General features: G+C 38.0%; 1 protein-coding gene across 13 annotated transcripts in view; it reads right to left on the minus strand.

Moving 5' to 3' along the window:
- The window catches only part of FAM214A (family with sequence similarity 214 member A), an 80,644-nt gene extending 64,546 nt beyond the window's left edge, over nt 1–16,098 (minus strand). For 2 of the 13 annotated variants that reach the window (XM_044925024.1, XM_044925019.1), the window contains exons 1-2: nt 15,958–16,098; nt 14,523–14,639 (exon numbers count right to left, since the gene is read on the minus strand). In XM_044925024.1, the coding sequence (XP_044780959.1) occupies nt 14,523–14,538 (16 nt within the window). In that variant the 5' untranslated portion in view covers nt 14,539–14,639; nt 15,958–16,098. Of the gene's footprint in view, nt 1–14,522; nt 15,913–15,957 lie in introns of those variants that run through there. The other 11 variants (XM_025295620.2, XM_006070105.3, XM_025295618.2 and 8 more) reach the window with 6 other exon arrangements.
- Nucleotides 16,099–17,202: the final 1,104 nt, after the last annotated feature.

Genomic DNA, 17,202 nt, shown 5'->3' on the forward strand with positions numbered 1-17,202 from the left:
CATCCCAAGCAAGGGGGTCTTCTCCCTGCCCTAAGTTGTCACCTTCTTAACCTTTGTGTATTTCCTTCAGAGCACTTACAACATGTACTTTTCTTACTTGCTCAAGAAATGTTAATATATTAACAATAATACATCACATTTATTGAATATTTCTACAGAGTCAAATACTATTCCAAGCACTTTACATGGATTACCTCCTTTAACCACTATGCAAGTCCTTTATTTAGGTACTATTACTAGCCCTATTTTTCACATGACAAAACTAAAAATGGACTTCTTCCTCTATAATTCTTAATAATAAGCTTCACATTATTTCTTAACTTTTAAAATTTAGACATTATCTCTAATTTCTTTATATTTCTTTCTCTTTTTAGCATCCCAGTTTCAAGGATTAAATATTTATTTCACATTGAGTCTATTTATTACCATTTGACTTTCTTTTAAAAGTATGTACACACTACTTGGAGAAGAATGTTAAAATATAATCACCTAGCCTTTGTTTCTTCCACGTTCCTTGAGGAAGGCTGAATGATCATGATGATCATGATCATGGGGCCAGAATCTAGGGGCAATTGTGCTCTTGCCAGAGGTAATAATATAGAATAGAAAAATTCTCAACTGGTTAGCAGGTAATTTACTTTTATAGTTAGACAGGTTACTTTTTTTCCTTTGGGCCTTATGCTTTATCAGCTGTAAAAAAAAATGAAAGAGACTCACACTAAGGACCTTTTCAATTCTGATTTCTGGCAACAGCTTAACTTTTGAGAGTAATCTCAGAATCATAAAATCATTTTCATGTCCTGAGCTCTTCAGAATGGAATTTAATTTGGACCATGATGTAACCGGATGACTTTTTTTTTCTCCATTGTTAGTCATTCAGAGTCCCCTAGCAGATACCTGAACTCTGCAACATAAGCTACAAGAAAAAGCACAGGAGGGTTGTTATATGCTGGACTACAGAAATATGTCTCCAGGACCAGCAGTCAATCAACAAAATAATTACTAAGATTTGAGTGCAGATTCCTCAAAGGCATAGATATGTTCCTTATTCCAACTTCTAAAGAGTGAGTATACTAACTTAAGAACACACATGCCCAGAGAAACAATTTTTAAGAAAGGAGTTATGAATGACAGAGTCTAAGATTTCCTGCTGTGTTCTTTCTGCCACAATACACTGTTGAACAAACCCCTTGTATGACCAAAATTTTTTTCTTAAAAGCTTTGGTGTGAAATGTTTATTGGGTTGGATAGGGGAGAAGATATATGTTCATTCTCTCCTTAACAAAGATAGAAAAGCTTATCAGTATTGAGGGGACCTCCTCACTCTTATAGCTCACATGAGGTTGGAAAGTATAAGGGCTTCTAATCCTCCAGAATTCATTAAGCTTCTGCCATGAGAGAAGTAATCTCAAACTTCATCTTGTTGCTTTCCTCTTATTTGTTCTGCTGCTGCTAAGTCACTTCAGTCGTGTCCGACTCTGTGTGACCCCATTGATGGCAGCCCACCAGGCTCCCCCATCCCTGGGATTCTCCAGGCAAGAACACTGGAGTGGGTTGCCATTTCCTTCTCCAATGCATGAAAGTGAAAAGTCAAAGTGAAGTCACTCAAGTCATGTCCGACTCTAGCAATCCCATGGACTGCAGCCTACCAGGCTCCTCTGTCCATGGGATTTTCTAGGCAAGAGTACTGGAGTGGGGTGCCATTGCCTTCTCTGCTTATTTGTTCTAACACACAGCTATTTTAAAATGAACCATGCAGTTTACTACTCTGAACAAAGCGTATCATAAAACAAGAGCCATGGTACAACTAGTATTGTGTACCATATTAATATTCCCAAGAATTTTCATAAAAGGCAGTAATTATTAATCCCTCATATATTACAAAGAATGGTGGTGAAGGGAAAACATACAGAGGAGAAAACAATCAGCCAACAGTTGAGATGAGTGTTAGGTAATTTTTATCATACCAGGTTATAATATAATTTTGAGAGCTAAAAAACTGATTTTTTAAGACTGTCAGATATTCAGTATCTGTACTGGTTTACAATGAAATAATAGAAATGTACTGAAATTATTCTCCCAAGAAGTTCTTTTTAATCATATAAAGCTAATAAATGGTGCCCTGCTATCAAATGAATGAAGCTCAAAGTCCTTGACATTCAAAACCCTAATCTCCCCCATTCCTAAGTAACCCCTCCAATTCACATCAGTCGACCTGCTATCCCTGGAACATCTTTATTGCTCCTTGTGTCCTCTCTTTCAGTTTTCCCCTTCTTAGTCTCTGTAAATTTCCATCTATCCAAATCATACTGTGTTTTAAGGCTCAATACAGCTGCTATCTCTTCCAAAAGACAGGCTTTGCCCCGAAATTAATCACCCCTATGAACTCTGATAGTAGACATTACTTTAACTATTTACAGTATACAAGCATCTTATACTATGTTTGTTTACAGTTATCTCATTTGATCCACCCAATAACTTTCAGAAGTGGGAATATTCCCATTTAGAAACAAAAATGGACACTGTAGAATTAATTCTTACAGTTATGAAACTAACAAATCATAGAAAAATAATACAAAAATTTTTCCAGTAATAAGTTTTATGCTACACCACAAAGATATTAAAATGCATGCAGGTATTCATTCAATGACAAATATTTACTGACTAGCTATGAAATGCCAGACATCAATCCATGCACTGGCAAACACAGCAGTGGTCAAACACCACTAAGCCCCTGCCTTCGTGAAGTTTATATTCCTATTGAGAGAAAAACAAAAAAAGCAAATAAATAAACATAAAACATCAAGTCAAGTAGTGACAAGTACAATGAAGAGTAATTCAGAGTCAAGAGACAAGAAAAGACCTATACTCTTTTGATAAGATGGTCTAGGAAGTGACAACTTCCTCACTTTGAAGAAGTGACAACTGCGTAGAAAGTCAAATGATGTAAAAGACAATCTTGGGACTTATAGTCCAAAAGGGAACAGCAAATGCCAAGTCCCCATGATGTCAATGTGCTTGTAGTGACTGAATAACAGCAAAATCGATGTGCCTAGGGTACAGGGAACCTTAGAAGAGTACCAAGAAATGAGGTCAGAGAGGTAGCATGAGGCTTCAGGATTAAAAGTGGAATTCTTTCCAATGCAAAAATAATTTAAAATATAATTCTTTTTCAACTGGGAAGTCCTGGAATTTTACCAATACTCATTTTCCTCTTAAATCCACTTAGTCCAAGTAATTTTTTTTTTTTTTCAAAAAAGTTAAACAAAATAAGGAAATACCCTAAAATCCTAATTAACTGTCCTATTTACATGACCTATTTTTTTTTTCCCCAAAAGCCAGTACTTTTACTCACTTGTACATTTATATATTCTTATGGTATTCTCCAAAAGCTTTCTAAATGTCCAACACCAGGGTCTAACTCCTTTTTTGTAACAGAAAGCAACTTACGTCCTTAAAAGGCAGTATTACTGTAGACAATACTGGGACTACTAGAGAAATATGAACATAAACAGTAAATTAGATATTAGCATTGTGCTAATAGATTTCTTGGATATGGTAACTGTATTATAGGTACATAGGAGAATTTTTTTTTATGTTTTAATTGGAGGAAAACTGATTTACAATGTTGTGTTGGTTTCTGACATACAACAACTGTAATCAGCCATAATTATACATATATCCCCTTCCAAGAATGCTTATTTTTAGGAGATACACATAGTAGTATGATGATAAATGTTTAACAACTGGTTATGCAAAGGGAAAAAAAAAAGTCCTGGTCTGTAGCACTGCCAATTTCCATGGTGTAAATACTGGTACCTTTGCTGATAGCAAGCAACCAACTTGACAGGGTTGAGAAGCAATGTATACAATCAGCTGTCACATGCTGCTACTAGCCAGTTTCATACTGAAGTACACAGGGTTGAAGTGTCATGATGTCCACCATTTACTCTGAATTTATAAAAACAAAAAAATAAAAAAGCCCTTATGTCTGTCTGTCTACCTATCTATCTACTGACCTACCACTCAAGAAAGGTAAAACAAAAGTGCTAAGATGTTCATAATCCATGAAAATTATGATTCTAACTTTTTTGTGGGTGTGAAATACAGCTTGCAATGTATGGAAGTTCAAAGAAATCCTATGGCTAATTCTATCATATATCAAAAAATCTATACATCAAAAAATTTTTTGTATGTCAAAATTTTGTGACATATACCAAATATGATATAGAGCTTTAACCTCAAGCTATGTTTAAGGTCAAAATCTTGGGAATTCTCTGACAGTCTAGTGGTTAGAACTTTACATTTTCACTGCCAAGGGCCAAGGTTTGATCCTTGGTCCAGAGATAAGATTCTGGAAGCTAGTGCAGCCCCCCAAAAAACAGATCAAAATCACCAATATTGAGTGCTGAAGTTATATTCTCTTACTATTATGAATTTAAGTAGAAGTGACCCACTGGATCACTTCTTTTCACAAAACCATGATATGTCTTCACAAAAGAAAATGGCTAATTTGGTTTTTAAAATGTACAAGAATTCTCTAATGTCAGGATAAAGTTTTATAAATAGCCTGATTTCAGCTATTATTATAAAAATTTAATTCTATTCAGAATATATAAGCTTAATAAGTAGGAAAACAAAAAATGGAAACTTCATATTAATTTCCAATGTCAATTCTTAACTATAAACGAGTTGTACTCTCAAAGAGAATAAGTTTTAAAGTCCAAATAATGGTCATACTTTGAATAAATATTATTTATAAGTAATAGTACATAATAAATAATTACAAATAATAAGTTATGACTAGATTCCCAGGCTAGCCTACCAAAAGCTTCTTAACCTATAATATTAGGCCATTTCTTGCAGCATCAGGAACAAGTCTAGATTCTGACTCACAGAAACAAAAGGGCCATGCTCCAAACACTGAATCAATCCTAGCTAATGTTCTAAAATAAAGAAAAAAGCAATTTGGGGCACCATCTGACCATTCTAATAACTTTCATCAACCTCCTTCTAGTGTCCACCCCCATCCCAATCTCTCTGCCTTAATGCTGCTCTAAATGCTCACAATGGTGTATGATCACCCAGAAATAGTTGGTGTGCTCCACTTACCCACTTTCCCTCTCCCCTTGCATGCACATTACAGATGTGTAGTTCCATACTGGTTTTGAGTTCCTCTAGTTGTATATTCCAGAATGCAAGGTTCAGAGTGACAAACAATAAAGATCTGTTGGTCTCTTATGCCTTTTATGATTAGCTTTCACAACAAAGCCCTGAAACATTCATTTCCTCAGTGCAGCTGATTCAAGTTGCTTATCCTTGGAAATGAAACACTAATCAATCCCTGTCCCATGTCAGGCACATGCTAGTTGCTGAACCTTGGGTTCTCAGTTCACCTTTCCCACAATCCTTAAAATTAATGGTATTTGAACAAAAAGAACTGAAGTTCTGACAGGTTACGTAATTTGCTCAAGGTCATTTGGCTGAAGTGCTAGATTTAGAATTTCTATCTAAGTTTGATCCTAAAGCCTTAAGGTCTTAACTCTATGCTGCTAAAAAGGACACATTTGAGCCAATTTTATAACAAAAGATAGCCATCATTTCAATATTCTTCAAAAATATATAATTAAATGTACACTTATTGATCTAAATGGTTCTCCTGTTGGTGTAATTTCAGTCAGGATAACAAGGGGAAACTTTAAAAACTGTAAAAAACCAGGTACTGCATAAATGGGTATTTTTAGACAGAATGACCTCCCCTAAGATACACCTGAGAGCACCTAGCTCTTTGCTCATGAGTACAGATCATCCTGTCTATACAGCAAACCAGTCAATATATATAGCATTTCACACCTTATAAAGTTCTTTGACACATTATCTTACCTGAAGCTCAGAAGCAACACTTTGAGCCTAGTACATTTTACAGATGGGAAAACAGGTTTGGAAATTGATCCAAGTCACAGAACCTGTAAGTGACAGAACAGGCCCCAAATCTACACTCTAAATCCTAAGTCTTTATCCTACTTGTACTCATAAATCTGAAGTTATCCAATCAATTTAATCTCTCTCTCTTTCAAAGAAATAGCAACAGGAACAAATTCAGTATGGTGGTTGGAGAGCGGAGAGCTACCAGCAAATGCTTCTGTGTAGATTATTTGTTAAGTAAATGTATATAAACTTAGAACTACCTATACCAAACAGCTTTTGCCTACACCTTAGTTATTTTACAGAATTTTATTTCAACTTAGTGAGATTTAATCAATTTTAAAATATCATCTTAAGTTATTTGCAAATATATTTTAAATCTATTTTTTAAAATTAGGTATAATGTTGTGATAATAGCCTGTCAATAATGCAAGAAAATCCCTAAAGTGAGAGAATTTCAGTTGGTGTCAGTAAAACAATCAATGATTTCTAGTCATCTGCTTCTATTCCTATTTGCTTCACAAATATTGAGATAAACTAGTGATTCATTTTTTTAAGCACCTCCTACACACCGACCATGTATAAGTCCATCAGCTAGGTGATGGAAATCCAGTTGTGAACAAGATACAGGGTTCCTGTCCTCATGGAACTTAAAATCTAGTTGTGGAGACAGACAATAAACAAAGAAAAAAAATCACATAATATGGTAAATGCTACGAAAGAGACTGTGGAGACACCGAACAAGGACCCTAATTTAATAAATAATAATAGCTGCTAGCTAACTTTAATTGAGCACTTTAGATAGTATACTCAGAGAATATCCTTCTGAAAAATGATATTTAAACCAAGATCAGAAGAATGACAAGGAGCTACCCACGTGATGACTGGGGAGGTTTTTCAGGCAGAAGAAATAACGGACACAAGGCTGTGAATGGTCACTGAAAACCTAAAAGGTGGCCAGTGGGACTGGGCAAGTTGAACAAACGTAAGACATTCAAAAAGCCTTATTATAATTTTACTGAATGAGTTTCTTTTATATGAAAAGGAATATATGTGAAATCTCAATTCAGGTTATTGCCAGGTCTGTTTTTGGCATTACACATGGATTAATGGCTAATATTTTGAGTAGCTACTGGCATTTTTAGCCAGTTGATTCTGTTTCGGTTTAATAAGGAAGTCTAACATAATCAATGTCAGATTTTTTCAACCATTTGAGGAAAGACAGAATTAACTATTGAAAAATTGACTTTGGTTTACCTACTGAGAAAGAAATACTGTTTCCTGGTACTGCGATTTTGCTTTCTCATTTAAAAAAAAGTCAGTATTCAGTTGGAATTTCTAAGTTAAACATTCCCTCCGTTTTTAAAACCCTCAGCCTTAATTGAGTGGAAAATACTATTGTAATTAGATGCAAAGTTGAGAAGGACAAAAGAATAAATGAATGTAAGTATTTCTTATTTAACAACTAATTTTTTTCCTATACTTGTTCACAGTGCAGAATGTTCAGGCCCCACAGGTTTCTTCACTTTTTGAAAAGGAAATCAGCTTTTGAGTTACTCTCCCTGTGTACACATTAGCTTCTCAGTTCTGCTTCCAATTATCTTTTTTTCTCATCCTTCAAAGAAATGACAGTGTTCTATCCACTGAATCATATCTTTCTTACAGGATGACAGGCAAAAACATAAGGAACCTCTATGCTAATCCCTTTAGAATTGAGTCTCAGAAGTTGTATCAATCCAGCAATTATCTGACAGATACTGATGTGTCAAGACCCATCAGTGTAAGTGGATGAAAGGCCAACAGTAGTCATTTTCGGACTTGAGATCACAGCGAGTATATAAAACACGTACAGCTGAATTAGCCCCTTTCTTTTGTCCTCCCCAGCCTTCCCTAAATAACTGACTTAATTAGAATATGTCCAATTGTAGGAAAAGCTGTTCACACATGAATATTTACTATGTCCCAGCCATAGTTCTAAGCACGTTATATACACTAACTTATTTACTCAAATAACTCTAAAGGCAAGGTACTATTACTTCCTCCATTGCAAAGATGAAAAAGGTAAGGCACAAATAAGATATATAGTTTTCTAAGATCATAATAATTAGCAAATCTGTTTTTTATTTCCCTTGGGCCTGTTTTTAAACAAATTTGGCCCCAATATCTTATAACATTTTAATATAACATATTCCTACCAGAGGGTTTACAGCATGTACCCAAGCCTGCCTTTTCATACTGTTCATGGGGTTCTTAAGGCAAGAATGCTGAAGTGGTTTGCCATTTCCTTCTCCAGTGGACCATGTTTTGTCAATACCAATAACCTCAGATAGGCAGATGCCACCACTCTAATGGCAGAAACCAAAGACAACTAAAGAGCCTCTTGATGAAGGTGAAAGAGGAGAGTGAAACACCTGGTTTAAAACTCAACATTTAAAAAATGAAGATCATGGCATCTGTTCCCATCACTTCATGGCAAATAGATGGGGAAGAAGATGGAAATAGACACAGACTTTATTTTCTTGGGCTCCAAAATCATTGGAGACAGTGACTGCAGCCATGAAATTAAAAGATGCTTGCTCCTTGGAAGAAATGTTATGACCAATCTAGACAGCATATTAAAAAGCAGAGACATTACTTTGCCAACAAAGGTCCATTTAGTCAAAGCTATGGTTTTCCTGGTAGTCATGTACAGATGTGAGAGTTGGACCATAAAGGAGGCTGAGTGCCGAAGAATTGATGGTTTCGACTGTGGTGCTTGGAGAAGACTCTTGAGAGTCCCTTGGACTGCAAGGAGATCAAACCAATCAATCCTAAAGGAAATCAACCCTGAATATTCATTGTAAGGACTGATGCTGAAGCTGAAGCTCCAATACTTTGGCGACTTGATGCGAAGAGCTGTCTCTTTGGAAAAGACACTGATGCTTGGAAAGACTGAAGGCAGGAAAAGAGGATGACAGAGGATAAGATGGTTGGATGGTATCACAGATTCAATGGACCTGAGTTTGAGCAAACTCAGGGATATAGTGAAGGACAGGGAAGCCTGGCATGCTGCTGTTTATGGGGTCGAAGAGTCGGACACAACTGAATGACTGAACAACAACCCAAGCTCACTTTGAATCTGGGCTAGCTCTCTTCTTAGTTGTGTAACCTTGGATAAGTTACTGTGACTATTTCATTTATGAAATGAAGATGAACAGCACCACCTAGTTTCTTGAACAACTGTGATGTTTAAATGAGTTATATAAACTACTTGGATCAGTGCCTGGCACACAGTATGTAGAAGAGTTAGCTGTTACTAGTAATAGTACCACCACTACCTCCACTGAGGCAATTTAGCAAAAGGCTGTTCTATTTAATCTAGTCAACACTTTTTGTCCTCTGTCATTTCTGTTGCTTGATTTACATTGGCTAACAATGAACTATTAGCAAGTTAGAAACTCATCTACCTCCCATGCTATTTTTTTCTAGTCCTTACCATTTCTTTCCCCATTTCAGTTGCCCAGGAAGAAATGTTTGAGATTAAAATGATTTGCATTATACTCTAGGTAAGTTCATAAGCCACTGCAATACTAACGCTAAACCCTAAATTTGTAATATAATCAAAAAGGGGGTGTCTCAGTCCATTTAGTCTGCAATAACAAAACACCATAACTAGCTGACTTATAAACAGCAGAAATTTATTTCTCACAGTTATGGAGGCTGGAATATCCAAGATCAAGGCACTAGCAGATATGGGTACCTGGTGAGGATCAGCTTTCTCACTAGGTATTTGTCTTTTCATTATAACCTAAAATGGTGGAAGTGGTGAGGGTACTTTCCTGGGTCTCTTTTATGAGGGCACTAACGCCATTCATGAAGTCTTCACCCTCATGACCTAATCATCTACCAAAGGCCCCCTACCTCCTACTACCATCATCCTGGAGCTAATGATTTCAATCTGTGGATTTTATGGGCACACAAATATTCAATCTACAGCAGAGGGGGGAAAAAAATTAAGCATTCCTCTCAGTTTAAACCTCAAAAAAAAAAAAAATCAATTGCTTGGTATTTTATTTGTGCAACAGGTTTTGCATTAATAGTTTTCATTTAATACTCATAAATGAATGACTCATGAATTGAAACACAGTATGTTTAAATTATTAATGTTTTGATGATTTCCTAGATATTATAGGCCTTAACCTTTCATAACAGTTGATAAGTTCAGACAACTTTCTTGGAAATGTCTGATGAAGAAACTCTAACCAAAGCAAGCGTGCATGCATACTAAGTCGCTTCAGTCATGTCCAACTCTTTGGGACCCTATGGACTGTAGCCTGCCAGGCTCCCCTGTCCAGGGGATTCTCCAGGCAAGAATACTGGAGTGGGTTGCCATTCCCTCCTCCAGGGGATCTTCCCCACCCAGGGATCAAACCCGCATCTCTGGTAGCTCCTGCCTTGCAAATGGATTGTTTACCACTGAGCCACTAGAGAAGACCAACAAAGCATAAAGCACAGCAAAATTGACATTTATCTTTTAAATTAAAAAGATTTTGATTTTACTTAAACTGTTACACAATACCATGAATTTAGGAATTCTGAAACCTTTGGGACTTTGAAATCAAAACATACACTTAAATTATTTTGAAATACATTTTTATAGAAAAAAAAAAACCATGCATTCAAAATATACAAAATTATAAATACCACATATTTATAACATAAATAGTAAATGTTAAAAATGTAAAGTGCTTTAATTACATCTGTGCAAAAACCATACTTTAGACATCTCTTGAAACACTGAGCATTCAATATCTAACTAGGATCAGATCCAAACTTTACATCCTTGAGTACAAGGTGAAATAACATCGTTTAACCTCTCCAACTGCCCAGCTCTAGTCAGAATTTAACACCATTTAAACAGGTATTCCTAGGAAGCTTGGTCCGCCCATGCCACCCTCTACACATAGAAATTAACATATTTATACTTGTAGTAACAAAAGACAGAGAAATAAATTCCACATATATCAAGCATTCTTTTGTAGCTTTTATATATTCTCAGATACCTATACATTAAAAGCCTATTAAATCTGCTGGAGCCTTAGCAGGTTTCAGGCTATGAATGTGAAACAAAACAAGGTACTACTAGGCTATTGCACATTTGACTAGTTCTTTACCTTTTTTGAACATATTTTATAACTGAACATATAAGCATCTGTAATATCTTAACATAATTATCATGTATTTAAAAACTACTATGTGCCAACCAGTGTCATATTTCTTTCTAGCAACTATGAGAAGTTGGAATTATCCCTGTTTTACAGAGAAGGAACCTGAAACTCTCAGAAATTAAGTAATTAAATGAAGATTACAGAGCTAGGAAGTAATGGAAAAAGGATACAAATAGAAGTCTGATTCCAAAACCTGTGCCAATGATAACATCAAAGACCCATCTCTGGCAGCATTGTGCAAGTAATGTTATATAACTGCTTAAAAATCTTAAAAAAAGAAAAAAGAGAAAAAAAGATTTACCTCAGACTGTAATAAAATTCTACTGACTACTGTAAAACATTGCCACTGTACAGTAACATCTTAGTTATCTGAAAGTACAGTAGAAATTCTCTTAATTTTCACTTAATCAACTAGCCATATTGTCCAGTGCTTTCCATTTCCTCCATAAAGTAAACTGACAGATACTAGCAGCTAGTAAAGTACTTCCAGTTTCCTGTGCACTTCTACTCCTGCCAGTTGAGTTGTGTGCTTAACTAATGGCTAATATTTGGAGTTTAGTCCCAAACTTGCTTATGCCACTCTATAGTAATAAACTTATTTGAGTGCAAACAAAAGGTTATTTCTGTGAAAACTATGTTGACTGCTTTGGAAATAGAATATTTTGATGAACATAATTTTGATGAATATATATTCCCTCTTCCCCCAAGGCACACTCCTGTTGACTACACAAATATCTTTATAATTCTTGATATACACAGACATCTGTAAAATTGCACTAAACATTAAAAAAGAATTTTACATTTTTTAAATGTAAAATATTCCACCCTTTGATTTGTTTACAAAGTCTTATTCCACTTTAAAGAAATCAAAAGTAGAAATCTTGAGGTTTACATTTTTGGTGTGGTTTACATAAGAAAGATCACATCTAACTGATTAAACAGGCTCCATTCCCTGCCACTCCCATTTCTAAAGAAGGGCCTTTAGCCTACATCAAAAGACAGGCAAAATAATTAAGGCATTATTTTTTTCTGATTCCTCACTTTAACTTTTTAGATTATCCAACCGACTACCACATGCAACTGTGTAGGATAAGAGACTCTTTTTGAACTTATTTAGAAACTGATGCACATTTGTATCCCACTCAGCAAATATCTCAGACTTTCGACACTAGAATTCATATACATTCTCAGTTTCTGAATGAATATCTGAAGATTCCTCTATTTACTCTCATTTTTTAGAGAACTCAGTGCTAAGTATGGTTATCTAGTTTTTTAACCACAGATATTAAATGCAAGAATAAGCATATTGACAACAAAGACAATTGACAGCATGGGAATTCAAAAATCAGATATTAAAGTAAACAGGCTGAAGGGGTTTAAGTTAGAGGCAAAAAAAAAAATCTTTGTTCACATATTATGAGTACAACAGAAAATATTTTGGCATTTAAAGAGTGAAGTTTCAGTCATCCAGAAAACAAACTCATACAGACTAGTTTCTTAGACACCAATGTAGAAAAAGTGAAGTATTACGGTTGTCTAGCTCTCCCATAACTGTCCCTTGCCAACCACAGATCAAGAAATCAATTCAATGGGTTATGCAAGCAATTTTTTAAAACTGAAATAGAAGAGAAAAATACAAGACCACAATGCACATAGGAAATATATTTTCTGAAAAGTTTATTTCAGTATTTCTGTACTATTTGCAAAGTGAAAGATATTACTTACTCTAGATCATGGTCAAAAGAAAGCCATGGGCTTAAAGACTCATTAAATATAGTCACAGTACCAAACTTTCGATTCCCTCATTTTTACATCATAATGCTAAAGAAAGACACAATTTTAATGAGAAAAAAAGTCACTTCTTTAGGAATCTTGATGCATAAATGTATTTACTTTTTCTAGTAATCTACATTAATAGATAACATTTTATCATGCTTAGTACTAGTTTTGGCTAAAATAGAGATTTTGTGTAAGTATTTAAAGTAACTCTGAAACAATGACTTTGATTTTATTTGTTTGTTTATTCTGAGACGCAATTACTGACCTTGGTGCCAGCTTTCCAAAGTCACTGATGTAATCTAAAAGTCTAAACTTGGCAATCTACATAAGCAACCTGATTAGTAGCAATATAGTTGCTAATACTTAAAACATACAAAGCTGATTTTAAGAATCAACCAAATACTTAAAACACTTAAAAACTAATTTAAACCACTAAATTAAGTATGGCTTTCTCCACTTCTTTCTAGTGCATTTTAAGAAAATATCACCAAAGACATATTTGTGCAGAAAAGAGAATTTGACTTTCTAATCCACTTTGAAAATAATATATGGAAAAAATAACCAGTTTAACACATATCTTTTCAAATTATTTTATTTTTAAAAATTATGTCTTTTTTTTTTTTCCTGTCTTATTTATTTACTTATTTACTGCCACACTGTGCTGCCTGTGGGATCTTAGTTCCCTATCAAGGATCAAACCTGTGCCTCCTACAGTGCAAGCACATAATCCGACCCACTGGATCACCAGGGAATTTCCTATATCTTTTTTTTAAATGAGCATCTAATTCATAAGGATAAATTAACATTTCCAATCCAAAAGTCTCACATTTGGAAGGGACTCTGTCATCTAGTCCAACTCCCTACCAAATACATTAATCCTCTTCTTATAATATTCCTTAGAACCAAATTCCCATATTACTGAAACTCCTAACTACCACTGTATTAAAGTCTTCTAAAGTTGGTCCTTGCTATGAATCAAAAGCAGACTGATAAATGGGTTTTTCAATTCCTTTGAAGTGCTTGAAAAACACAGTGTATACATTATTCCCAGAAGTCCTGAAAATATAGGTTTAGAAAGAAAATGGCACATTTACAGTACTTATTATAGGGACTTCAGTAGCCCTGTCCATATACTGATATACTGCAAAGTACTCCAGGGATTTGTTCAAACTTTGCGAGTTTGCTTAAAGCACAAAAATCAGCAATGACAAATAATATCTGTTAACTCAAACAATCTTAAATTTTCTGTTTATCAAGTTCAAATTCTCAAACTGAGAAAACTTGTAAACTTTTTTAAAACTGAAGTTAGACTGACTTTACTAAAAATGTGTAACTCTCAAATAGTATCAAATTTTGTGACACCAGATAAAAATGCTGTTATTGAAAATTTCACTTTTAGTATCTCTTGAAACTAACATTCTGAAGACACTTTTGAGAATGTCTTCTCCCATCTAGTTCCTAACTCTTCCCCGTGCCCTTCTCTACCTTACCAGCTGGAAATCTGTAACAGAAATAATCATATGTAATTCAGTTGATCCTGCTGCAAAATTAGGTTAACCTTTCTAAAATGGGGCACAAGAAAAAAAAAAAAATCCTACTTAAATTATGTACCTCGGTCTGGCTTCATTTTCACGTCGATATCCACCCAAGGTGCTGTGAAATACACGTGTGGGTTCTCTTCAACAGGCTCGCCGCTGATTTTGCAGCTACTGTTTCGTTTTCAAAACGCTAAAAGAGGTCAAAATAAAATTAATCTGGTCCTGCCCTAACACTCGATCTTGCAAGAAAACTACTGCTAACAGGCCTCTTCTGGCACTAAGAGCGGTGACAGCACCATCCGCAGGTCTGAAAAAAGCAAAACTCTACACCGCCTCCCCCATCGACTCCGGACCAAGCACCCTTCTTCCCCGCCCCTGTGCTCTCCAGGCCAAAGTGTCCTTCTTCGACACAACGTCTCCAAACCAAAAGGAAGATCTATTTATAACTTGAATGTACAGGCGCGGGGGCGGGGAAATCAAGCAACTCAAGCTAACTAACCCCTTTGTAAAAAACGCCTCTGGGAACAGTGGCACCTCCGCAGTGACTGGTATAGAAATGCTCGGACCTGATGACTTGGGCTCAGGAAACTCTTCAAGACCCCAAACGCCTCGCCGACGCTCTGCCCGCCCCGCAAGGCCTCACCTGTGTAATTACCCTCTGGCTAGTCTTCCTGCCTCAACCGCGGCCAAGTTTACACAATGAGAGGGTCAGAAAGAAATGCTAGACATCTCCTCGCGCCCAGCCCCCAGTCCCAAAAGAACTGTACTGTGCTGCCCTGGGTCGCCCCTGCAACACCCCTGGCCCTGAGAGGTCGGGCCTGAGGGTCGTCCCGGGAAGGTGTTTACAGCCGGGCGATCGCCCCTGCTCGGTGCAGCCTGCCGGTGAGGACCCCTTCCGTCCCGCCGCGGCCCCGGATTTCCTTCAGTCCCGCCGTCCGTAGCGCCGCGCCGGCCCCTCTCTCAGCCGGAGAGTTGTTTTCATGGCTCCCTCGGCCGACCTCTGCTGACTAACTCTCTCTCGCCTCCCGTCCCAGTACCTCCTCCTCCTGGCACTTCCCTCTCCGCCGTTCGCCCAGCGGCTCACATCACACTCCCACCTCAGACGTGAGGCTCCGAGAGGCGCAGGGCCGGCAAAAGCGGAATGTGGCGCGCAGCGGCCCCCGAGGCTGCGCTAGAGGACCATGGGGGCCCGAGACGACAAGCCCGACGCGGCTCCCCGGCGCCCCTGTGGCCATCCACCCCCGCCTTGGCCGCCGCCTCGCTCTGCTCCCGACGCTCAGCCCCTCGTTCTGCACGACTCGCACTCGAGCCCCGCGGCCCTCGGGCTTTGGCCGCCTGTCGACCTGGCCAGCCCGCTCGCCCCGCGCCTCTGCCAGCTCCTCGCCCGCCCGCTGTCTCTAGCTCTGGCGCCCCAGCTCCCCGGCCCCCTCGCTCGCCCAGTTCTTTCTCTGCTGTTTGCCCTGTCAAAACACTGCCCGGGTCACGTGTCCCAACAACAGCCAACCCACCGCTCGTCACTTCCTCCCCGGCTGCCTCAGCTGCTGGCGCCCGGTTGTTATGACAACGCCCGGCGCGCCCAGGGGCGCTAGCCTGGGGGCCTGGGTTTCCTTGCAGGTGCGGCGGGTTGCGAGGGGCTGACTGAGCCCCGAAGGCCCGCGAGGCGCCAGGCGCATCGGCTGCGCTCGCCTCCTGTCTGCCCTTCGAGCTGGCTGAAGCGCGTCTGGGACCAGGAACCAGAGCTGCGCTATTAGAGCACAGGGTAACCGAGGAGATGTCATCCGAGGGCCTGCCCCAGACGTGGAGGATAATTATAGTCTCCTCCTCCACCTCCTCCACACGGGATACTGGAGCAGAGTTGTAACCCATCCCCGAGTGGCTTGCAGTGCACAGTGGAAGCTGGATCTAATTGTGACCGGGGCAAGAGCGTGGGCCTCCATATGCTTCAGGGACTGGGGAGTTTAAGAACAGTCCTCCTCACCCTAAATTTTTTTTTTTCACATCACTAGGGATTTTAGTAGGATTCAGAACCCAAGCTCCCGAGGCACTTGCTGTGCTAAAAATAATTTTTATAATCTCTGAAACACTGACTCATGGCAAGAGGACACTTTTGACACCGTGTTATTGTTGGGGAGCTGTAATTTTGTTGTTGTGCTATAACAATGTGACATGATGACATTTCGTGTTGCGATGTTGTGTCATCATTTCAACACAAACAGATGACAAGGATCTGCTGTAATTAAAAAAAGCAACCCTAGCAAGGACTGAAGCTATTAGCTACTCAGTTTATAGACAAAGTACATATGGGGTTGTGAGCTTAAAATAGAGACAAAGTACAAAATTTACAGTCCTCTTGGTTTCAGTATAAAAACTCTTTTTAAAAAAAGAAACAATTTTGCATACAAGAATCACAACGGGATGAGAAGGAAATAGCAATCCACTCCAGTATTCTTGCCTGGGAAATCCCATGAACAGAGGAGCCTGGCGGGCTACAGTCCATGGGGTAGCAAAAGAGCCGGACACGACTTAGTGACTACACCACCACCACCATCATGTATTTTGGGGGTAAGTGTCCAGCGCCACAGTTCCATCTGATGTGGTTCCCACTTTGAAGATGTTTCCAACAGCTTTTTGTTTTGTGCACTTCTGTCCTCTAAAATTAAGTGGAATTAATATTGAAGGTGTAAACGTTTTAAGTATTCAATAAACCACCGTGTGTGTGTTTTTTTTTTTTACAAACCCCTATCTTTTAATAG

This window comes from Bubalus bubalis, chromosome 11 (assembly GCF_019923935.1).
Source record: "Bubalus bubalis isolate 160015118507 breed Murrah chromosome 11, NDDB_SH_1, whole genome shotgun sequence".
Taxonomy (NCBI): Eukaryota; Metazoa; Chordata; class Mammalia; order Artiodactyla; family Bovidae; genus Bubalus; species Bubalus bubalis.